The sequence below is a fragment of the Bos mutus genome, chromosome 12 (assembly GCF_027580195.1).
Source record: "Bos mutus isolate GX-2022 chromosome 12, NWIPB_WYAK_1.1, whole genome shotgun sequence".
In the NCBI taxonomy this organism is placed as follows: Eukaryota; Metazoa; Chordata; class Mammalia; order Artiodactyla; family Bovidae; genus Bos; species Bos mutus.
Genome location: NC_091628.1, coordinates 39,280,385 through 39,306,067, shown reverse-complemented (window position 1 = coordinate 39,306,067; position 25,683 = coordinate 39,280,385). Strand labels below are relative to the sequence as shown.

The 25,683-nt window shown below is 38.6% G+C and overlaps 1 protein-coding gene across 1 annotated transcript; it reads right to left on the bottom strand.

The window, feature by feature from the left end:
• Nucleotides 1-9,445: 9,445 nt before the first annotated feature.
• LOC102268523 (sentrin-specific protease 8) lies at nt 9,446-10,881 on the bottom strand. The gene has a single exon (XM_005892177.3). The coding sequence runs from the start codon at nt 10,853-10,855 to the stop codon at nt 10,217-10,219; it is 639 nt and encodes a 212-aa protein (XP_005892239.2). The 5' UTR covers nt 10,856-10,881; the 3' UTR covers nt 9,446-10,216.
• Nucleotides 10,882-25,683: the final 14,802 nt, after the last annotated feature.

Here is a 25,683-nt window from a genome sequence, read left to right as displayed (position 1 = left end):
TATTAGAGTATAGTTGCTTTACAATGTTGTGTTAATTTCTGTATGCAGCAAAGTGAATCATTTATATGTATACATATATATCTCTTTTTTAGATTTACTTCCCATTTAGGTCACCACAGAACACTGAGTACAGTTCCCTGTGCTAAATAGTAGGGTCTTAGTTATCTATTTTACATACTGTAGTGTATAAATATATATTTTGGGCTTCCCTGGTGGCTCAGACAGTAAAGAATCTGCCCACAGTGTGGGAGACCTGGGTTCGATCCTTGCATCAGGAAGATCCCCTGGACAAGGGAATGGCAACACACTCCAGTATTCTTGCCTGGAGAATTCCATGAACAGAGAAGCCTGGAGAGCTACAGTTCATGGAGTCGCAAAGAGTCGGACATGACTGAGAGATTAACACACAGTGTGTCTATGTCAATCCTAATCTTCCAACTTATACCACCACCTCTTCCCTCCCTTGGTAACCATAAATTTGTTCTCTACATCTGTGACTATTTCTGCTTCAAGAATCAGTTAATTTTTACCACTTTTTTTTAGATTACATATATAAGCAATATTATACAATATTTATTTTTCTCTTTCTGACTACTTCACTCTGTATGAAAAACTTTAGGTCCATCCATGTCTCTGCAAATGGCACTATTTTTTCCCTTTTTATGGGTCAGTTATATTTCTAATTTTCTTTATCCATTCCTCTGTCAACATACATTTAGGTTGCTTCCATGTCCTAGCTATTGTAAATAGTATTGCAGTAAACTTTGAAGTGCATGTATCTTTTGAATTATGGTTCCCTGTATATGCCTAGGAGTGGGATTTCTCAGTTATATGGTAGTTCTATATTTAGTTTTTGAGGAACCTCCATACTGTTCTTCATAGTAACTCTACCAATTTACATTCCCACCAACATTGTAGAAGGCTTCCTTTTTCTCTACACATTTCCAGCACCTATTGTTTATATATTTTTTTAATGATGGGCATTCTGGTGACACTTCATTGTACTTTTGATTTGCATTTCTCTGATAATTAGTGATGTTAAAATATTTGATTTAGAAGTACTGGTGAGGAGAGAGTGAGCCTATTGCTCCATCTCAACCTTTCATCTCCACATTACTTGAAAGTTCTGAGTGCCACCAGGTATCTATATCTTACAGATATGTGTCTTTCCCACCTTTGAATAAAGGATGGGGCCAACAGTCAGCCTTATTCCACCAGGGGACCCTATGGCAGAATCACAATCATGGTGTGAGAGTTAAAACAAGGTAAACAGGTTGCAAACGTATGAAACAATGAGCTAATTGTGCTAAGGACAGGCTGTATGTTTCCCTATAAATCTTCCTCCAGCTTCCGTGAGAATCTTTGAACAACTTCCTCATCCTTCTTGCCAGACTTTGGGTCAGGTAACATCTCTGCAGGTTAGAGAAAACAAGATTTTTAGAAATACAGCTCCTGTTAAATATATATTCCGTGTCCTCCACAAGCAGCCTGAGCATACTCGCGTGACAGAGAATCTCATGGAAACGTTTGCAAGAAAAGGAAATTGTAAGGCTGCTTCCACAGAGAGACTCCATAGGCAAACTTCTGGATGAAGTCCAGCCATTACACATTTGGAAAGGGTTTCACACAAAGGTATTTTGTGCATGAATGATCTAGAGGAATAGGTTTCTGGACCAACTGGTGTGTAGCTAATTTTAAAAAGTCAGTTTACCATAACAATTATTTTATGGGCTGCAAAGCAGATCTCATTAAAGAAGGAAAGGAATCATAAATTAGAGGAGAGGCAAACATAGCTCTCTTAACATGAATGTTACAAATAGGATTGAGTAAACTTTATCTTCTTCTTTTCTTTCTTAAGAAACTTAAAATGACTGTTTAGTGAAAATTACCAAACATGGTATCTCTTGATTTATTTGGTTTTATGTAGACATTTACAGAATACCTACTAGTCTGTCCAAAAGCTTCTCCAAAGGTGTCAATATTACTTTATTAGCTTATTAAGTTATGGTATTTTCTTTTTTGGAAAAGGCAATGGCAACCCACTCCAATACTCTTGCCTGGAAAATCCCAAGGACGGAGGAGCCTGATGGGCCGCAGTCCATGGGGTCGCTAAGAGTCGGACCTGACTTCACTCTCACTTTTCACTTTCATGCATTGGAGAAGGCAATGACAACCCACTCCAGTGTTCTTGCCTGGAGAATCCCAGGGAAGGCGGAGCCTGGTGGGCTGCGGTCTATGGGGTTGCACAGAGTCCGACACTACTGAAGCGACTTAGTAGCAGCATTCTCTTTTTTACAGAGTACTTTTGAAAGTCCTTGTATTAGTATTTCATCAGTGGCTACCCACTTTCTTCTATAATCTGTTTCAGGATTGGAACAAGTTGCTTAAGGCTGTTCTTGATAGCTATTTAGAGGAAATAAAATATGTATGCCTCATCATATCTTTGGCTGAAAAAACTCAATATTTGCAGTCTCATTTATTCAATTTATTTAAAACACAGGCTTTTGAGCTTTCTTGGTGGCCCTGATGGTAAAGTATCTGCCTGCAATACAAGAGCCCCAGGTTCAATCCCTGGGTTGGAAAGATCCCCTAGAGAAGGGAAAGGCAACCCACTCTAGTATTCTTGCCTGAAGAATGCCATGAACAGAGAAGACTGGTGGGCTACAGTCCATGGGGTTGCAAAGAGTCAGACCCAACTGAGCAACTAAGCATGCACACACAGAGTTTTATATGTATGTTTTGGAAAGAGGTGCTTAAAATAGTTTTTATTTTATATTTTCATTGAGGTATAGTTGATTTACAATATTATATTAGTTTCAGGTGTACAGCACAGTGATTTAATATTTCTATAGATTATGCTCCATTTAAAGTTAGTATAAAATGTTGCCTATATTTCTTGTGCTGTACATTACATTCTTGTAGTTTATTTAATTTATACCTAGTAGTTTGTACCTCTTAATACCCTACATTTTTCTTGCCTCTCCCATCTTCCCTCTCCCCACTATAACCACTAGTTTCTGTTTGGTTATATTCATCTGCTTGTTTTATTTTTTAGATATTACATATTATTGATATCCTATAGTATTTGTCTTTCTCTGACTTCTTTCACATAGAGCTAAACCCTCCAGATCCACTAATTTCAAATAGCAAAATCTCATCCTTTTTATGGCTAAGTAGTATTCCAGTGTGTGTGTGTGCTTGTATGTGTGTGTATGTGTGTACCACATATTCTTTATCTATTCATTTGTTGATGGAAACTTAGGTTGCTTCCATATCTTGCCTATTGCAACTAATGCTGCTATAAACATTAGGGTGCTTCTAAAACATCCATTTTTATTTTCTAGTGTATTTTTCTCTCCTGTCACAAATTTCCCCCAAGCATTAATATATATTTTCATTTGTGCTTTTATTTTATCTTCAGGAAAAGATTTTATGCATCTTTACAATATATGCAAGATGCTGAACACTTTCTAGACACGTTCTCTAAGTTTTAAGGATAGTTATAAAGATCTTTCTTATAAATACTATCATTAACTGCCTTTTTATGTATTAATTAATGGCATAAATATTAACTAAAATATTTCTTAGGTAATGATGAAATCAGATTTGTAGAAACCTAAAAGCTTCTTGATGAAAGTGAAAGACGAGAGTGAAAAACTTGGCTTAAAACTCAACATTCAGAAAACTAACATCATGACATCTGGTTCCATCACTTCATGGGAAATAGATGGGGAAACAGTGGAAACAGTGTCAGACTATTTTTTGGGCTCCAAAATCACTGCAGATGGTGACTGCAGTCATGAAGTTAAAAGACGCTTGATCCTTGGAAGAAAAGTTATGACCAACCTAGACAGTATATTCAAAAGCAGAGACATTACTTTGCCAACAAAGGTCTGTCTAGTCAAAGCTATGGTTTCTCCAGTAGCCATGTATGGATTTGAGAGTTGAAGTATAAAGAAAGCTGAGCACTGAAGAATAGATGCTATTGAACTGTAGTGTTAGAGAAGACTTTTGAGAGTCCCTTGGAAAGCAAGGAGATGCAACCAGTCCATCTTAAAGGAAATCAGTCCTGAATATTCATTGGAAAGACTGATGCTGAGGCTGAAACTCCAATACTTTGGCCACTTGATGCTAAGAACTGACTCATTTGAAAAGACACTGATGTTTGGAAAGATTGAAGGCAAAAGGAGAAGGGGAAAACAGAAGGTGAGATGGTTGGATGGCATCACCTACTCAATGGATCTGAGTTTGAGTAAGTCCCAGGAGTTGGTGATGGACAGGGAAGCCTAGGGTCCTGCAGTCAATGGGGTCACAAAGTGTCAGATATGACTGAGAGACTGAACTGAACTGAAGCTTACATAATTTTGGAGGATATCTTTGATTAAAAAAAACTATAGAATGAAACAGTTTGCAAAATGACAAATATTTAACAAAACCATAGGAAGTTATATGGGTTTCCCTGGTGGCTCAGACGGTAATCGTCTGCCTGCAATGTGGGAGACCCAGGTTCGATTCCTGGGTTGGGAAGATCCCCTGGAAAAGGAAATGGCAATCCACTCCAGCACTCTTGCCTGGAAAATCCCATGGATGGAGAAGCCTGATAGGCTACAGTCCATGGGGTCGTAAAGAGTCGGACACAACTGAATGACTTCATTTTCACTTTCAGTTCAGTTCAGTCCCTCAGTCCTGTCCGACTCTTTGTGACCCCATGAATCGCAGCATGCCAGGCCTCCCTGTCCATCACCAACTCCTGGAGTTCACTCAGACACACGTCCATCAAGTAAATGATGCCCTCCAGCCATCTCATCATCCCCTTCTCTTCCTGTCCCCAATCCGTCACAGCATCAGGCTCTTTTCCAATGAGTCAAGTCTTCACATGAGGTGGCCAAAGTACTGGAGTTTCAGCTTTAGCGTCATTCCTTCCAAAGAAATCCCAGGGCTGATCTCCTTCAGAATGGACTGGTTGGATCTCCTTGCAGGCCAAGGGACTCTTAAGAGTCTTCTCCAACACAACACTTCAAAATGATCAATTCTTTGGTGCTCAGCTTTCTTCACAGTTCAACTCTCACATCCATACATGATCACTGAAAAAACCATAGCCTTGACTAGATGGACCTTTGTTGGCAAGGTAATGTCTCTTCTTTTCAATATGCTATCTAGGTTGGTCATAACTTTCTTTCCAAGGAGTAAGCGTCTTTTAATTTCATGGCTGCAGTCACCATCTGCAGTGATTTTGGAGCCCCCCAAAAATAAAATCTGACACTGTTTCCACTGTTTCCCCATCTATTTCCCATGAGGTGATGGGACCAGATGCCATGATCTTCGTTTTCTGAATGTTGAGCTTTAAGCCAACTTTTTCACTCTCCACTTTCACTTTCATCAAGAGACTTTTTATTTCCTCTTCAATTTCTGCCATAAGGGTGGTGTCATCTGCATATCTGAGGTTATGGGCATTTCTCCTGGCAATCTTGATTCCAGCTTATGCTTCATCCAGTCCAGGATTTCTCATGATGTACTCTGCATATAATTTAAATAAGCAGGGTGACAATATGCAGCCTTGACGTACTCTGTTTCCTATTTGGAACCAGTCTGTTGTTCCATGTCCAGTTCTAACTGTTGCTTCCTGACCTGCATATAGGTTTCTCAAGAGGCAGGTCAGGTGGTCTGGTATTCCCATCTCTTTCAGAATTTTCCACAGTTTATTGTGATCCACACAAAGGCTCACACAAAGGCTTTGGCATAGTCAATAAAGCAGAAATAGATGCTTTTCTGGAACTCTCTTGCTTTATCAATGATCCAGCAGATGTTGGCAATTTGATCTCTGGTTCCTCTGCCTTTTCTAAAACCAGCTGAACATCTGGAAGTTCATGGTTCATGTATTGCTGAAGCCTGGCTTGGAGAATTTTGAGCATTACTTTACTAGCACGTGAGATGAGTGCAATTGTGCGGTAGTTTGCTCATTCTTTGACATTGCCTTTCTTTGGGATTGGAATGAAAACTGACCTTTTCTAGTCCTGTGGCCACTGCTGAGTTTTCCAAATTTGCTGGCATATTGAGGGCAGCACTTTCACAGCATCATCTTTCAGGATTTGGAATAGCTCAACTGGAATTCTATCACCTCCACTAGCTTTGTTCTTAATGATGCTTTCTAAGGCCCACTTAGCTTCACATTCCAGGATGTCTGGCTCCAGGTGAGTGATCCCACCATCGTGGTTATCTTGGTCGTGAAGATCTTTTTTGTACAGTTCTTCTTTGTATTCCTGCTACATTTTCTTAATATCTTCTGCTTCTGTTAGGTCTATTACATTTCTATCCTTTATCAAGCCCATCTTTGCATGAAGTGTTCCTTTGGCATCTCTAATTTTCTTGAAGAGATGTCTAATCTTTCCCATTCTGTTGTTTTCCTCTATTTCTTTGCATTGATCGCTGAGGAAGGCTTTCTTATCTCTTCTTGCTATTCTTTGGAACTCTGCATTTAGATGCTTATAGGAAGTTATTAAAAAAAAAAAAAAAAACATTGCCTAGGGCCTCATGTTATGGAATGAATGTTCTGGTACCTGATGTACAGTGAAGCCAAACAAACCAAAACATAAAAGTATGAAGCAGAGAAATGTTTATTGCCGGGCCATGCAAGGGGATTGATGGCTTGTATCCCCAAAACCCTGAACACCTCACTTCAGTTCAGTTCAGTTGCTCAGTCATGTCCAACTCTTTGTTACCCCATGAATTACAGCACGCCAGGCCTCCCTGTCCATCACGAACTCCCGGAGTTCACTCAAACTCACGTCCATCGAGTTGGTAATGCAATCCTGCCATCTCATCCTATGTCGTCCCCTTTTCCTCCTGCCCCCAATCCCTCACAGCATCAAAGTCTTTTCCAATGAGTCAACTCTTCGCGTGAGGGGGCCAAAGTACTGGAGTTTCAGCCTCAGCATCATTCCTTCCAACAAACACCCAAGACTGATCTCCTTTAGAATGGACTGGTTGGATCTCCTTGCAGTCCAAGGAACTCTCAAGAGTCTTCTGCAACACCACAGTTCAAAAGCATCAATTCTTTGGTGCTCTGCTTGCTTCACAGTCCAACTCTCACATCCATACATGACCACAGGAGAAACCACAGCCTTGACTAGACGGACCTTTGTTGGCAAAGTAATGTCTCTGCTTTTGAATATGCTATCTAGGTTGGTCATAACTTTCCTTCCAAGAAGTGAGCATCTTTTAGTCTCATGGCTGCATTCACCATCTGCAGTGATTTTGGAGTCCAAAAGAATAAAGTCTGACACTGTTTCCACTGTTTCCTCATCTATTTCCCATGAAGTGATGGGACAAGATGCCATGATCTTAGTTTTCTGAACGTTGAGTTTTAAGCCAAGTTTTTCACTCTCCTCTTTCACTTTCACCAAGAGGCTTTTTAGTTCCTCTTCAGTTTCTGCCATAAGGGTGGTGTCATCTACATATCTGAGGTTATTGACCTTTCTTCCAGCAATCTTGATTCCAGCTCATGCTTCTTCCAGGCAGGCATTTCATATGATGTACTCCGCATACAAGTTAAATATGCAGAGTGACAATATACAGCTTTGACTTACTCCTTTCCCAATTTTGAAACAGTCTGACTTTTAGATTTGACTTTTCCTAAGTTTGGGGTTCCTCAGCCTCACTCATGCCAGTTCTCAACTTATCCAGTCTACCATTCTTATTAAACCACATTTCAGTATGTTATCCAGTCCTGTCTTCTCTTTCTTTCTTCTCATGTACTTGACTCACATTTGTATCTGTTCTATTGCTGTTATCTTAAAATTCTTTGAAATCCTTGTTCAATCCTATAAATATCTTATCCAGTTCCACAAGTTAATGTCTTGACTACTCCTGCACTTGAACTTTTGAATTCTGATGACAAAATATTTAAAGAATAGGATAATTGGCTGGGTCATTAATCCTACTGGCATTAAAAAAAAAATGTTTTAATTCCTTTTATCTCCTACTCCCCACATAATCTGTCAGTGTTTTCTCATGCCTTTATAATAAAATCTAGACTTTTGATAGTGGCTGACTTCCTAAATGATTTGATTCCAGAATGCCAGTGTAATCATACTTCATCCACTCCAAACAATTTGCAGGTCCTTGAGTAGGGACCAGTCTCTCATTTCTGGGTGCTTTGCAAATACTGTTCTTTATCTGGAAATCTCGTTTCCTCTCTTTCCATCTGCTGCTGTTAAGTCACTTCAGTCATGTCTGACTCTGTGTGACCCCATAGACAGAAGCCCACCAGGCTCCCCCGTCCTTGGGATTCTCCAGGCAAGAACACTGGAGTGGGTTGCCTTTATTTCTCCAGTGCATGAAAGTGAAGAGTGAAAGGGAAGTTGCCCAGTCGTGTCTGACTCTTCACAACCCCATGGACTGTAGCCTACCAGGCTTCTCTGTCCAATGGATTTTCCAGGCAAGAGTTCTGGAGTGAGGTGCCATTGTCTTCTCCACTTTCCATCTAGTGGAGTTAATTATATGAATGCTCTAGAACTTGGTTCAAATATCACCAATTCTTCTGTATTTTCAGAAGGAAATACAATTTTATAAGAAGATAGACAACTGGATACAATTCTTTCCTTATTTGGACATGCAACTTAGTATCTGTAAATCTATTTCTATAAAATGGACATAATTATGCTTTTAAGTTTGTTGTACTAGAGAAGTAAGAGGTGAGTAATGTAGATAGTGGATACAGTACTCCCAATGTTACTATGTAGTATAACTTTAGCCTTGTGTCAAGGTGGATCACAGGAAGTTTGCTTTTGGTCTTTTTACCTGGCATATTCCTCATAATGATCCATACAGCTAGCTGGCTTATGAACACTGAGTCTCTGCACATGACACCTTTTAAAGTAAAAATGAAAGATAGTGACAAAATATTCATGAAACAAGTTCCATGTCACAAATTTATTTTGCAATTCAGTGTCTTGAAACTGTTTTTATCCCTTAAAGATTGATGTATTTTCCTCCATTGCGTAAGTGTAACTCTGCAGTGTCATAAAGTTCAGAACCAAATCTGGTATTATAATAACGGTTACTACATTCCTTTCACAGATACTTTTTTATTTCTTTTATCTATTGCTTTGATTTTTCTATTTCTATTTTAATAACTATTTCAATCTTTGACATTTTATAAATTGATAGATATTCACAGGGAAGTAGGAAATGGCTAATTCTATTTTAAAGTATAATACATGCCTTCAAGTGATTTGTTACTCAAAATGTTCAAATCAATTTATATGAAAAATTGGGTACAATAAAAGCACTGAACTTTAGAATTTAATTTCAAAAAATAAAGATGATTTTTATGAAAGAGTCTATTATTTAAAATTCTACTAATTACAACAAAATGCATGCTATGTTGTTTAATATGTACTTTCAAATAAGTCTTTTTATTTATTTATTTTTTTTATTTGGAAGGAACAGCATTTCATTTTACTCTTGGTTCCACATTTCAAAAATTACACTGTCTGCATTTTGAATTAAGTGAAAGAGTTAAGAAAGGTCACTTTTTCTCCTTTGTATCTCAAAAATAAATGAACTTTGACTAAGTTTCAGATGCAAAACAAGAGGTCCACCACAGGCATTAATTTTAACAAAGTTATTTAAGATTCCCCCTTTCTTAAAGTGCTCCAGGAATTAGATGGGTGACTATGGGCTAACACCATATTTATCAAGTACTGGCAAAGGTTATAGCTGGGAAAGCCTTTGCTTATTGAATGGAAGAGGAGGTATCACAGAATTGAGTAACTGATAAAACTTCAATCTTGAATTAGGTTAGGTCTTGATCTGCTTCCAGCTAGTTGATCTCTTGAAATATGTGGGCTGTGCAGTAAGTTTTTGGTTGCTGTATGATTTTCTTCTTGCTTCTAAATTTCACATATTCTCAATTTGTTTTACAGGTCAACCTTTTTTCTTTGGACTAAACCAATGTGGATAAGGGAGCCCAAAAGGGAATTAATCAGTTTTGGTGCATATTTTGAAGACATCGTCACAGAACATATTGCTCTGAAGTTAGGGTTAAAGTGATACTTTGCATTAGGATAATGTGGAGGACAACATTCTCTCAGGAGAAAGTAAGCATTCTGAGCTTTCCTCTCCTAGGCATCTTCCCTCAGGCACTGAGACTGCAGCCATCCAATTCATGGGGACAGGCAGAAAGAGACTTCAAAAGTCAAATATATTTCCACAGCTAATTTTTAGCAAGTCTGGCAATGAGATCTTTCCATTCTTCTCTCTTCTTTGTGATGTATGTAGGAGTGAGTAGCTGCAGTAGTGATTGTGGCTGTTGTCTAAAGAAGTTCTGACACAAGGCCTCAGTGTTACAGATCACATACATCCCACAGTCATAGCTGTTTTGTTGAGCAGGGGCTTTCTCTTCCACAAAGGCCAGTTTGTTTCCTTTTCTGCCTAAGAAAGCCTCTAGTTTCTCTGCTACCTGTTTTGCATGGAATGAGTTACTACTACCGTAAGAATCATAATGAAAAAAGCCATTTTTATCTTGCAGATATACCAACAAGCTCCAGTGGGTTCCCCCAGCTGTGTGGTTGGAATTATCATTGATGGCTAAAAATATAACTCTCTTATTGGGGAGGTCCAAGGGTTCAAGGAACATGGCGATTTCTGCTGGGTTGCCAGTGCACTTGATGAACTGAGTAACTTCGGGGCTGATGAAACAGACGTGGTCAGAGCAGTCATGAAATTGACTGTTGGCAAAGTACTCAAAGGCAAACCCAATAACATGGTCATTGAGCCAGCTTGGAGGATCCAGTAGTGAGATGTCTGATTGCCGCAGTAGACTGTCCATGTAACTCAAGACTACTGGGTCCATCTTGTATTGACCAGGGCTGCTCAGAGATTCCAGAAGCTGCTTCGGGCCTCACCACCCCTACCAGCCTCCAAGCAGCTCTGTACTGGCCGGAAAAGCCTTTTTATTTGAGTCTCAAAGTACCTATCTTAGTCCATTTGAGATGCTACAACAAAAGTACCATAGATTAGGTTGCTTAAACAACTAATATTTATTTTTCACAGTCTTGGAGGCTGGGAAGTTCAAGATCAAGGAGCCAGCAAATATGATGTCTCATGAAATCAGGTTTTTTGTTCACAGACAACCATTTCTCAGAGTCCTCATATGATGGAAGAAGCAAAGGATCTCTCTGGGATCTCTTTTTTAAGGGCACTAGTCACATTCAAGAGGTCTGCCCTCAAGGCCTAATCAACTGCCAAAGATCTGATCTCCAAATATCATAACGTTAGGGGTTAGTTATCATCTTATGAACTTATGGGGAACAGAAACATACAGTCTATAGCAATGTCCTATAAGATAAGTAATAGCAGGACCCCATCCAACGGCCCCCTATAGACTTCACCAGAAACTTAAAAATCCCAAGACGTTTTGTGATCTACCCACTGCTCATTTACATAAACATAAGTAGTAGTTAATTACTTTGCTACTGGATTAGTTCTTACCATTTTTAACTCCTTAGGTACTTTTGGAGAGTTGCTTAGATCTAGGTACTTCAGATTCTCCATCTATAAAATTGAGCTATTATAATACCCATTGAAGAGTAGTATTATAATAAAGCTTTCTTATGTGATCAATGCAAAGAAATAAAAGAAAAGAATAGAACGGGAAAGACTGGAGATCTCTTCAAAAAAATTGGAGATACGAAGGGAACTTTTCGTGCAAAAAATGGAAACAATAAAAAACATAATTACAACAGGCTAATAGAAGCAGGAGTGATTAAGAAGATGTGGCAGGAGTTCACAGAGTACACAGAATAGCAAAAAATCAAACAAAACAACAAAAAAGAACCTTAATGACCCAAGTAGCCATGATGGTGTGGTCACTCACATAGAGCCAGACATACTGGAGTGTGAAGTCAAGTGGGCCCTGAGAAGCATTACTATGGACAAAGATAGTGGAGGTGATAGAATTCCAGATGAGCTATTTCAAATCTTAAAAGATGATGCTGTTAAAGTGCTGCACTCAGTATGCCAGCAAATTTGGAAAATTCAGCAATTGCAACAATATTGGAAAAAGTCAGTTTTCATGCCAACCCCAAAGAAAAGCAATGCCAAAAAAATGTTCCAACTTTAATACAGCTGTGCTTATTTCACATGCTAGTCAGATAATGCTCAAAATTCTTCAAGCTAGGCTTCAACAGTCCATGAACTGAGAACTTCCTGATGTACAAGCTGGATTCAGTAGAAGGAGAGGAACCAGAGATCAAATTGCCAACATTTGCTGTATCATAGAGAAAGAAAGGGAATTCCATAAAACTCTACCTTTGTTTCATTGACTATGCTAAAACCTTTGATTGTGTGTCAGTTCAGTTCAGTTTAGTCGCCCAATCATGTCTGACTCTTTGCAAACCCATGAATCGCAGCATGCCAAGCCACCCTGTATGTCACCAACTCCCAGAATTTACCCAAACTCATGTCCATCGAGTCAGTGATGCCATCCAGCCATATCATCCTCTGTCGTCCCCTTCTCCTCCTGCCCCCAATCCCTCCCAGCATCAGGCTCTTTTCTAATGAGTCAACTCTTCGCATGAGGTGGCCAAAGTATTGGAGTTTCAGCTTCAGCATCAGTCTTTCCAACGAACACCCAGGACTGATCTCCTTTAGGATGGACTGGTTGGATCTCCTCGCAGTCCAAGGGACTCGCAAGAGTCTTCTCCAACACCACAGTTCAAATGCATAAGTTCTTCAGTGCTCAGCTGTCTTCACAGTCCAACTCTCACATCTATATATGACCACTGGAAAAACCATAGCCTTGACTAGACGGACCTTTGTTGGCAAAGTAATGTCTCTGCTTTTCAATAAGCTATCTAGCTTGGTCATAACTTTCCTTGCAAGGAGTAAGCGTCTTTTAATTTCATGGCTGCAATCACCATCTGCAGTGATTTTGGAGCCCCAAAAAATAAAGTCTGACAGTGTTTCCACTGTTTCCCCATCTATTTCCCATGAAGTGATGGGACCAGATGCCATGATCTTAGTGTTCTGAATGTTGAGCTTTAAGCCAGATTTTTCACTCTCCTCTTTCACTTTCATCAAGGGGCTCTTTAGTTCCTCTTCACTTTCTGCCATGAGTGGTGTCATCTGTATATCTGAGGTTATTGATATTTCTCCTGGCAATCTTGATTCCAGCTTGTGCTTCATCCAGCCCAGCATTTCTCATGATGTACTCTGCATAGAAGTTAAATAAGCAGGGTGACAGTATACAGCCTTGAAGTACTCCTTTTCCTATTTGGAACCAGTCTGTTTTTCCATGTCCAGTTCTAACTGTTGCTTCCTGATCTGCATATAGGTTTCTCAAGAGGCAGGTCATGTGTTCTGGTATTTCCTTCTCTTTCAGAATTTCCCACAGTTTATTGTGATCCACACAGTCAAAGGCTTTTGCATAGTCAATAAGTGTGTGGATCATAACAAAGAGTGGAAAACTCTTAAAAAGATGGGATTACCAGATCATCTTACCTATCTCCTGAGAAACCTGTATGTGGGCAAAGAAACCACAGTTAGAAGCTTATGCGGAACAACTGACTGGTTCAAAATTGAGCAAGGAGTACTCCATGTCTGCTTATTGCCACCTTTTTAATTTAATTTATACACAGATAACATCATGGGAAATGCCAGGCTGGATAATTTCCAAGCCAAGTTAAGATTGTTGAGAGAAATATCAACCAACTCAGATATGCATATGATATCAATTGAATGGTAGAAAGCAAAGAGGAATTAAAAAACCTCTTAATGAGAGTGAAAGAAGAGAATGAAAAAGCTAACTTAACACTTAATATTAAAAAAACAAAAAACTAAGATCATGGCATCTGGTTCCATAACTTCATGGAAAATAGAAGGGGAAAATGTGGAAGGAGTGAGAGACTTCCTCTTTTTGGGATCTAAATTCACTGTGGTTGATGATGACAGCCAGGAAATTAGAAGACTATTTCTTCTTGCCAGGAATGCTATGACAAACCTAGACAGTGTACTAAAAAGCAAAGACATCACTTTGCTGACAAAGTGCTAACAAGGATATGATTTTTCCAGTCGTCATGTATGGATGTGAGTGAGGACAACAATAATTAAATAAGTGTAATTCACTGTGTGCGGTGGCTCAGTCCTGTCTGACTCTTTGCAACCCCATGGACTGTAGCCTGCCAGGCTCCTCTGTCCATGGAATTTTCCAGGCAAAAATACTGGAGCAGTTGCCATTTCCTATTCCAGGGTATCTTCCCAACCCAGGGATCAAACCTGCATCGTTTCCATTGCCAGGAAGATTCTTTACCAGTAGGACACCTGAGAAGCCCAATTCAATAATGCAATAATGCTGAACTATAAAGAAGGCAGAGCACCTAAGAATTGATGTGTTTGACTGTGGTACTGGAGAAGACGCTTGAGAGTACTTTTCACAGAAAGGAGATCAAAGCAGTCAATCCTAAAGGAAATCAACACTGAATACTCTTCGGAAGGACTGATACTGAAGCTGAAATTCCTGTACTTTGGCCACTTGATGCAAAGAGCTGACTCACTGGAAAAGACTCTGATGCTGGGCAAGATTAAGGGCAGGAGAAGGGGAAGTCAGAGGATTAGATGGTTGGATGGCACCACTGACTCAATGGACATTAGTTGACCACACTTGGGTAGACAATGAAGGTCAGCGAAACCTGGCGTACTGCAGTCCATGGGGTCACAAAGAGTTAGATATGACTTAGCAACTGAACAACAATAATTAAATAAATGCAATTCACTATACACAGTGGCTCAGTCCTGTCTGACTCTTTGCTACCCCATGGGCTGTAGCCTGCCAGGCTCCTCTGTCCATGAAATTTTCCAGGCAAAAATACTGGAGTAGGTTGCCATTTCCTTTTCCAGGGTATCTTCCCAACCAAGGGAACCTGCATCATTTTGCATTGGAAAGAAGATTCTTTACCATTGGGACACCTGAGAAGCCCAATTCAATAATGCAATATGTTAAAAGAATTAGAAAAATGGCTGGCATGTAATAACTAATCAATAATATTAATTATTTCTATTATACATTCTGAAATAAAAACTGTCCTCAATTACCAATGTCTGCTAAGGGCAAGAAAAGGGAAGCTATTTATTTCACCTATTCTAGAATAATGCTAAAGAGAGGGAGACTGCTAGGGAGTTATCATATCCCTGGAAGGCATTATACAGATTATTACAAATCATTTGCTTTGTTGTGGATAAGTATTAATAATAAATGTATATGATTTTTGCTACTCTATTTTCCCAGAGTAGTAAAATAATGTCAAATTGTTTGGCCTTTTACAAAAATCTCTAAGATTTTGCTTCTAAAGCCTCTATAAGAAATACCCATTTTTTTGTGAGTCCAGAAAGAAAAGAAGCTGCTGTGAATATCAATAAAACAATCTTGGTTATTTTTGAACATTTTTAGTTTGAGATATCTTCAGTGTGGAATAAAATCTGAATCTGGTTTGTAGAATAAAAAGACATGAATGGACAAGATTGAAGATGACATAAGAATATATGAGGTTAGTGAAAACTCTGGAAAAATAGAAGAAAAATAGTACAGGGGCAAAATGACCCATGAAAGACTTACATTCATTCAAAAAATATCATTTGTTAAATGAATATCTGGGATGGGCCAGTGACTGTTCCTCGATACCACAAGCTTGAGCTATAATAAGACAAAATCTATTCAGTAGAAAAGTCAAAAAAAAAAGAGAATTTAACCTTGACATATTTGTTTCCCAAGAAGAGGTAATTGGTATACAGGGATCATATTTTAAACAATGAGAAGTCAAATAGGAAATAGGTGAATTGAAAATTTAGGTTATTATGAACTGACATCATATATAATTAGGCCCTGAAAGTAAAGTTTGTAGTGTAAATATTATTCTTTCAAATTTGAGGACTATAATTTATTATTTGATGTAATTGTAATTATGCTGAAGTTAAAAACCAAACATGTCCCCAAACTTCTATTCAGCACTCCCTTCCCAGGAGGACTATGGCTACGCACTATCCTGGAAGGCTTGCTGGGAAAGCAGGAAGACCTATCTTGCAGAACCTGAATTCAAATCTATTCCAAACATTTTAAATGATGTAGATTTGACATGTAATGATGGTCTCTCAGAGCCCCTGCATCCCTATTTGTATAATGGGAATTATGATCCATGTCCCACAGTCAGGTGTAATTGAAGGCCCTCTTACAGAATAGGGGCTCAACAAATGTTTAGGAATGTATATTACACTGGTGAGCCATTTCCATGCAATCAAAATAAGAGGGCCTTAGAGTCCATTAAACCTGAGGCCTCAGGAAAATTAATAAACCTAAACCTACTCTAAACCTCAGGCCCCTCATCTGTAAAAATGGAGGTACCCATACTTCTATAGAAAAAGGATTGTGGGTATTAAACAAGATAATTTTTATCATGCTCTATACTACATTCAAGAAAGGTCATTCAATCTCAAGACATTAAGTGTTTCCTTCACAAAAATCCTTCTAAAATATAAATCTCCATCAGAGTTCTATCTGCATGCATGAAACATACAGTCATCTGTATGTCACATAATGGCACTATTGTCTACCCACTTGTTTAAGCAAAAACCCACTTTTTCTTTCCTCACATCCACTCTTACGGCTGGACATCACTATCTTCAATTTGCAATTTGCATCTAACCATTTTCAGCATCTCTACTACTATAATGTTACATGGCTTGCTACAATGATCTCCCCACCATTTACCCTTGCTCTTCCTCTTCCAAAATCTATTCTTCACATTATAGCCATAATATCTTCTTATAGCAGCCACCAAACCCCATTGCAATAGGACAAAATTAAAACCCCTTACTTGGTCTGTGAGTAAAGAAACTGTGTGCTTCAAATTAGCTGGGAGAGTCTTCATTGATGTGGATTGTCCTAAATTGCTCCAGCCTTCTATTCTCCATGTTCTTTTTATGCCGTGTTGATAGTGTCCTTTCCACTCTAAAAACTGTCCCAGTTCAAACAATAGATTGCATATCCTCTCTAAGTATAATGTTTTAAATGTCTTGAATCATGCCTACCTTTCTATTCTTACCTCACACTTCACCCCCTCTCCAATTCCAGCCTTTGATCACTCTTTTCTAGCTACACAAATTTTCATTATACCCCAATGTAGTTCCTGATCTTTTACTTGCTGTCCCCACTGCATGCAGTATCTTGCTGGCTTGTTTTTCTTCCTCTTTCAGCTCTTAGATCAAATAACACCTACAGAAATGCCATTCTTCCCCACTTTACCTAAATTGTGTGTTCCCTTTGTTTATTTCTTAATAACACCACAATCAGCTTATATGTTGTTTATTGTACATACATACAGTTTATCAGTGGAAATAGTGTCAGACTTTATTTGTAAAGCCTAAAAGGCTCCAAAATCACTGCAGATGGTGACTGCAGCCATGAAATTAAAAGACGCTTACTCCTTGGAAGGAAAGTTATGACCAACCTAGATAGCATATTCAAAAGCAGAGACATTACTTTGCCAACAAAGGTTCGTCTAGTCAAGGCTATGGTTTTTCCTGTGGTCATGTATGGATGTGAGAGTTGGACTGTGAAGAAGTCTGAGTGCCAAAGAATTGATGTGTTTGAACTGTGGTGTTGGAGAAGACTCTTGAGAGTCCCTTGGACTGCAAGGAGATCCAAGCAGTCCATTCTGAAGGAGATCAGCCCTGGGATTTCTTTGGAAGGGATGATGCTAAAGCTGAAACTCCAGTACTTTGGCCACCTCATGCAAAGAGTTGACTCATTGGAAAAGACTCTGATGCTGGGAGCGATTGGGGGCAGGAGGAGAAGGGGACGACCGAGGATGAGATGGCTGGATGACATCACTGACTCAATGGACGTGAGTCTGAGTGAACTCCGGGAGTTAGTGATGGACAGGGAGGCCTGGCGTGCTGCGATTCATGGGGTCGAAAAGAGTTGGACATGACTGAGCGACTGAACTGAACTGAACATAATTTTTCATTGTCCATATCAAGCTCTCTTTTATATCTCACTTACCCAATTGACTTTGAGTTTTCTGGGGCTACTGATTTCACTTCTACTATCCTTCACAAAAGCCTTAGTCACCTGGCAGACACCTCCTATGAGTGAACTATTGCTTCTTCAGATATGGAACAATAAAGAAAAGAAATGTACAGTGATACAATATTTACCTTATAGTCACAGATTTTCCTTTAGATTTGAGTAATATATATATATATATATATTTTTTCCTTTTGTCTTATATAGAGGTTGGGCATCCACAGAATGTTTGAGGAAACCTATTAGGAGTCTGGTAAAACTAAGATGCACACTAAAGAGAAATGATAAAATAAGCCTGCTGTTTAATACAGGCTTTTATAGATGGATAGATAAATACTGTCCGAGATATTTATAACATGGTTGTAATGAAACCCTGCTATAATAATTGAATAAGCCTCAGCAGTTTAGCTGAGGTTTGCAGCTATTCATTAAAAATGAGGGATTGAAGTGATTAAGAAGAGATTTCAAGGTTCTGATCAAGTTTTAAAAAGAAGATGAAAAGCATAAAATGAGTGTGGTGAGTAGAATAATGGTCTCATAATGATGGCCACATCCTAATTCCTGGAACCTGTAGATGAGATAATACTAAGGAGTTTGAGAAGGTGAATTACCCTGAATTATACAGGTCGTCCAATTAAATGCCATGGGCCCTTAAAAAGTGGAGACATCTTCCCAGTGATAGTCAGTCAGAGGAAGAAGTGCCTATGGAAGAATGATCAGAAAGAAGCAACATTTTTGGCTCCAAAGAGGAAGGAAGGGGGCCGAGCCAACAAACATGCTTAGTCTCTAAAAGCTGAGCATGGAAAGGCAAGGAGATGAAAGAATTCTTCCCTGCAGCCTCCAAATTGGAACACAGACTTGCCAATACTGGGATTTTTGCCCAGCAAGATCCATGTCAGAAGTCTACGGAACTGAAAGTTTAAAAAAATGCAGTTTTAAACCCCAAAAGTTATGGAATTTGTTACAGAACAATAAAAACAATATAATGAGGGAAATGGTAGAATTTTAGTTTCTTCTTTTTTTTTTTTTTTCCTTTGGCTCTCATATTAAGATTATGAGCAAGAAACTTTGACTCAGTCTATACCCTTTGACCAACATCTTCTCATTTCCCCACCACTACTCCCCCAGCCCATGATAACCTCTATTTTATTCTTTGTTTCTGTGAGTTTAACTATTTTAGATTCCACAAGTATGTAAGATCATACAGCATCTGTCTTTCTCTGTCTGGCTTATTTCACTTAGCATAACATCCTTCAGGTCATCCATGTTGTCACAAATGTCTGAATTTCTTTCTTCTTTTATTTTTTTAAGATGGAATAATATTCTATTTTGCATATATGTGAATCACATTTTCTTTATGCATTCAACTGTTCACATCTTAGCTTGTTTCCGTATCTTAGCTATTATGAATAATCCTGCAATGAACATGGGAGTATAGATATCTCTTAGAGATAGGGATTTTCATTCCTTTGGATATATACCAAGAAGTGACCATGTGGTAGTCTTATTTTTATTATTTTGAATATCCTCCATTTCTGTTTTCTGAAAATTTCTGTTTTCAGAAATTGATTTCTGAATCAATTTCCATTTCCACCAACAGTATATCAGGGTTTCCTTTTCTCCATGTTCTTATCAATGGTTAATTTTTATCTTCTTTGACTATAGGTATTCTAGCAGGTATGAGGTGATATTGTGTCTTTGATTTGCCTTTTCTGTTGATTAATGATACTGGGTATTTTTTCAAATATACCTTTGGACATTTGCATGTCTCCTGTGGGGGGGGGGATGTCTATTGTTCTTTCCTTATATTTATTTGGATTATTTCCTCTATTGAGTTATCAAGTTATTTACAGATTCTAAATATTAGCCCCTTATCAGATACATAATTTGCAAAAATTTTCTTTCATTCCATAGATCACCTTTTCAGTTCTTGAATTTTTTTCTTTGATATGCAGAAACTTTTTAGCTTGCTGTAGTTGCATTTGTCTGTTTTTTGTTTTTGTTTTTTAAGCTTTTCATGTCAGATAAAAAAAAAATTATTACCAAGATCAATGTCAAGGAGACTTTTCTCCATGTTTTCTTCTAGGACTTTTATGATTTCCGGTCTTATGTTCAAGTCTTTAATCCATTTTTGAGTTGATTTTTGTGTATGGTATAAGATTGTAATACAGTTTCATTCTTTTGCATATGACTATCAGTTTTCCCAGTATTGAAAAGCCTGTTCTATCCTCACTGTATATTTTTGACTCTTGAGTTGTAAATTAATTGTATAATTATATTGTTGTTGCTGCTGTTGTTCAGTCACCCAGTTATGTCCTACTCTTTGTGACCTCATGGACTGCGGAACATCAGGCCTTCCATCCCCTCATCATTTCCAGAAGTTTGCCCAAATTTATGTTCATTCCATCAGTGATGCCACCCAACTGTCTCATCCTCTGATGCTCTCTTTTACTTCTGCCCTGTATCTTTCCCAGTATTAGGGTCTTTTCCAGTGAGTCAGGTGTTTGCATCAGTTCAGTTCAGTTCAGTCACTCAGTCATGTCCGACTCTTTGAGACCCCATGAACCGCAGTGCACCAGACCCTCCAGTCAATCACCAACTCCCGGAGTCCACCCAAATCCATGGGCATTGAGTCGGTGATGCCATCCAACCATCTCATCCTCTGTCATCCCCTTCTCCTCCTGCCCTCAATCTTTCCCAGGATCAGGGTCTTTTCCAATGAGTCAGCTCTTTGCATCAGGTGGCCAGGTATTGGAGTTTCAGCTTCAACATGAGTCCTTCCAATGAACACCCAGGGCTGATCTCCTTTAGGATGGACTGGTTGGATCACCTCACAGTCCAAGGGACTCTCAAGAGTCTTCTCCAATACCACAGTTCAAAAGCATCAATTCTTTGGCACTCAGCTTTCTTTATAGTCCAACTCTTACATCCATACATGACCACTGGAAAAACCATAGCCTTGACTAGACGGACCTTTGTTGACAAAGTAATGTCTCTGCTTTTTAATATGCTATCTAGGTTGGGGACCAGATGCCATGATCTTAGTTTTCTGAATGTTGAGCTTTAAGCCACCTTTTTCACTCTCCTCTTTCACTTTCATCAAGAGGCTCTTTAGTTCTTCTTCACTTTCTGACATAAGGGTGGTGTCATCTGCATATCTGAGGTTATTGATATTTCTCCCGGAAATCTTGATTCCTGCTTGTGCTTTGTCCAGCTCAGCATTTTGCATGGTGCACTCTGAGTATAAGTTAAATAAGCAGGGTGACAATATACAACCTTGACATACTCATTTTCCTATTTGGAACCAGTCTGTTGTTCCATGTCCAGTTTGCATCAGGTGACCAAAATTCTGGAGTTTCAGCTTCAGGATTAGTTCTTCCAATGAATTTTCTGGGTTGATTTCCCTATGGCTGACTAGTTTGGTCTCCTCACTGTCCAAGGGACTCCCAGGAGTCTTCTCCTGCACCACAGTTTGAAGGTATCGATTCTTTGGTGCTCAGCCTTCTTTACTGTCCAGCTCTCACAACCAAACATGACCACATGAAAACTATAGCCTTGAGTACATGTCTCTTTGTTGACAGAGTGATACATGGATTTATTTCTGGGCTCCCTATTTTTTTCCATTGATCTATGTGTCTGTTTTTATGTCTGTATCATAATGTTTAGATTATGGTTGCTTTGTAATAGACTTTGAAATCAGAAAGTGTAATGCCTGCAGCACTGCTCTTCTTTCTCAACATTGCTTTGGCTATTTGTGGTTATTTGTGGTTCCATACATATTTTGAGATTTTTTTTTCCATTCCCATGAAAAATACCTTTGGGATTTTGAAAGGGATCACATTGAATCCATAGGCTGCATTGAGGATACTTTCACAATATTAATTCTTCCAATCCATCACCATAAAACATCTTTAAATTTATTTGTGTCTTTTTAAATTGCTTTCATCTGCTTAAGTTTTTAGTCTATAGTTCTTTCATCTCCTTGGTTAATTTTATTCTTATGTGTTATATTCTTTTTAATATAATTTTACAGTGGGTTGTTTCTTAATTTATCTGTTTATACTATACAGAAACGCAACTGATTTTTTCCTCTAGTTTTCTGTGAGCACAATAAATGCAAGCCCTGGAGGTCAGTAACTATTCATTCAATTTTGTCCCTAGGCTTTAGCACGTGTTCTTGCACATATTTGGATCAATGTATCTGAGGTTTAGGTTCCCCAGAGCCTATCCCTGAATAAGCTTTCATTGATAGCCTGGTGCCAGAAAAATTCACTGTCAACTAACCTAGCAGGCACTCAGGAGGTCAGGAGCTGTGTTGGGACAGAGACTTGACTGCATTACTTGCTATCTACATAGTCAGTGAAAGAGTGAGACTCAGGACCTAACCCCAGACCATCCAGGCATAAATTCCTATGCCTACCATTCATCTGGGATCACATGCCTGCTTTGCTGCTGCTGCTGCTGCTGCTAAGTCACTTCAGTCAAGTCCGACTCTGTGTGACCCCATAGACGTCAGCCCATGTGTCTCCCCTGTCCCTGGGATTCTCCAGGCAAGAACGCTGGAGTGGGTTGCCATTTCCCTCTCCAATGCATGAAAGTGAAAAGTGAGAGTGAAGTCGCTCAGTCATGTCCAACTCTTAACGACCCCATGGACTGCAGCCCACCAGGCTCCTTTGTCCATGGGATTTTCCAGGCAAGAGTACTGGAGTGGGTTGCCATTGCCTTCTCCAATGCCTGCTTTAGTACCACCGAACTTTAAATCTTCCACCAAATTATTTTTTCATACCATTGAGCTAAAGTCTTACAGTGCTCTAGGATCTTTACAAGCCCTAAGAGGCCACTGTACAATCATAATAACTAAGTGTATCCATTTATATTGGAGAATTAAGCAGAGACATTTTAGATCAGACTTACTTGGGGACAAAAAGAAAGAAATTTGTGGTGTGACTGCTTACATGAGAAAGTTCCAAGAAAACTTGAGCAATTAGATGTCATATTTCTTCTTATAACTTTTCTTGGATATTTTTAAAGTCATTCCGAGTCAGGATACATACTGTATCTGTGACTGTTAATCATCATGAATCCTCCCAAAGCCGGATGTGCTGCTTCAGTCCTCTTGAATCAGAACATTTCGATTTTTTGCCTAATTCATTTTTAATAATTCAGTAGAAATTGACTTCTCAATGTAAAACTTTTCTTTGAGTTTCATAGACATTTTACCCAACAACTGAGGAAAATTTTGAATTATATTTCTAAATTTGATTTCTTCCATTCATTGATGGAATGAGTGTCCAGAAATATATCAAGATGCTCAGATTGGCCTTCTTTTTTTTTTTTTTTTTTCTTTTTTTAATTTTTTTTCCTTTATTTCTCATGTGTTCCCCATCCTGAACCCTCCTCCCTCCTCCCTCCCCATACCATCCCTCTGGGTCGTCCCAGTGCACCAACCCCAAGCATCCAGCATCGTGCATTGAACCTGGACTGGCATCTCGTTTCATACATGACATTTCACATGTTTCAATGCCATTCTCCCAAATCTTCCCACCCTCTCCCTCTCCCACAGAGTCCATAAGCCTGTTCTATACATCAGTGTCTCTTTTGCTGTCTCGTATACAGGGTTATCATTACCATCTTTCTAAATTCCATATATATGCGTTAGTATACTGTATTGGTGTTTTTCCTTCTGGCTTACTTCACTCTGTATAATAGGCTCCAGTTTCATCCACCTCATTAGAACTGATTCAAATGTATTAGAGCAAGGATTAGTGCTCTTCTCTGGTTCTGTCATATTACCACAACTCACAAGGAAACCATTTCTTCAGTGTGTAATGCCTATGTTAGTTCAATCTTTCCCGAGTTACTTGTTAATTAACTTCACGGAATATAGCTTTTCTGGTACACTTTAACCTTCCTCACATTACTTTCTCTCTCTCCACCCCAAAGTTCAGCATTTCTTAAAGGAGCTAAGATGTTTGATTAATTTAACCAAGTTCTTGCTGACACATTTTATAGAAAGTATTCCGGGTATGGGGTTATTAAGAATAAATAGATGTAACAAATATTAAGCCAACAAATCGCAAATAAAATTTCACAAGCCACTTAAACCTCATACTTATGATTATTTTTCTCTGTTCCATAGTGGATTAAGAATGATTGTTCTTCATTTAGACTTTTCACTGGTTTTTGTTGCCTGTGATGTGAGGCAGTATTGATTGGGTTGATGACAATGAAAAGAGAGAAGCTCCTGTGAGCTTGTTAGAAAAGCAGAAACTCTGGCATCAGTCAGAACCTGTATTTAAATAGGATTATCAGATGATGTATAATCAAGTCAAACTTTGAGAAACACTGCTCTAGAATACAATGCACTCAAACCAGCACTAGCAGAAATAATTCTTTGGAAACAGTGTGACCATCATGTTTTTCAGTCTTATTATTCTCAGTCACTAAACAGTAAGGAAACACCCACAGGAAACAACTTAGCTTTTTTTCATTTTTATCATTCCACAGTTTTGCCTTTATCTTCTGAACTACCTGGTTTGTTCCTTCACTTTCAATCTTTTCAGCTGGTCTCTGGTCAGACTAATAGTGATTACAGTAATAATAGCATAACCATAATGATGATGGTGATGATGACAATGATGATGATAATAGAATGCTTCCTCCATCATCTGTGACTTAAGTGGCAGTGATACTTCCCAATTCTGAAACAAATATGCAACTTCTCTGAAGCCTTCTCTAGATGTTGTTGCTGATTTTACCCTAGCTGTTATATGTCAGAATCTTGAGAATACGCTCAATTACTTTTTGCTTTGAGATATAGTTTTTATAAAACTCTTCTTTCACTCTGGCCCTCATCTTTTGAAGCTTATGACATCAGGCTAGTCAGTTATTCCTTCTGACCGGTAGTCTTCTCTTCTTTACTCTCAGTCACGTTTTCTTCCTCTTCTAAGGCTTCAAAACTGAACCCCTGTCCTCACTGATGTTTAGAATTCTGTCATCCATATGACTCAGCAACAGCATTATTTAATCTCAATTTTAATAACTTTCATATCCAAACTTTTTAATCTTTCTTTCCTTGACAGAACTGGACCTTGGCATTACCCAAGATTATTACAACTCTCTAACCAGTATAATTTTTTTAATGACTGTATTATATTAGAAAAATCATAAAAAATGTTGTCTCAATTTCCAAAGTCCAACATTATTATCATTTTCTTGCAAAAATTTAACACATTTTAATCCTCTCCTTTTATCATACACACCTTGTAAGACCCCAGTTCTGCTTGACCCAACTTTGTGTCTTCCCAGCATCTACATCTAAACAAGTGAACACAGGTAGAGAGGACCGCCCTAGGCTGCCTGGTTTCACTTAAAATTCATTACCAGTCTTCAAAGGGTCATTCAATGGCTTGAAATTCTACATATTGTTTCACTTTCTGAGAAAATAAGTTTTATAGCTTCTTGTCTTTACTCAGTATTCCTGCATTTTTCCTCTACCTCACTCTCGTCTGATGACCTGACCAAGATAAGAATGAGAAAATAAATGTCTTAGGAAAAGAACCGTATTATATTCCAATCTCAGACTTAAGACAATACCTGAGAGT

Bases quoted from the DNA above. Each gene is read 5' to 3' on its own strand.
- LOC102268523 (XM_005892177.3), bottom strand. From the start codon at position 10,855: ATGGACCCAGTAGTCTTGAGTTACATGGACAGTCTACTGCGGCAATCA.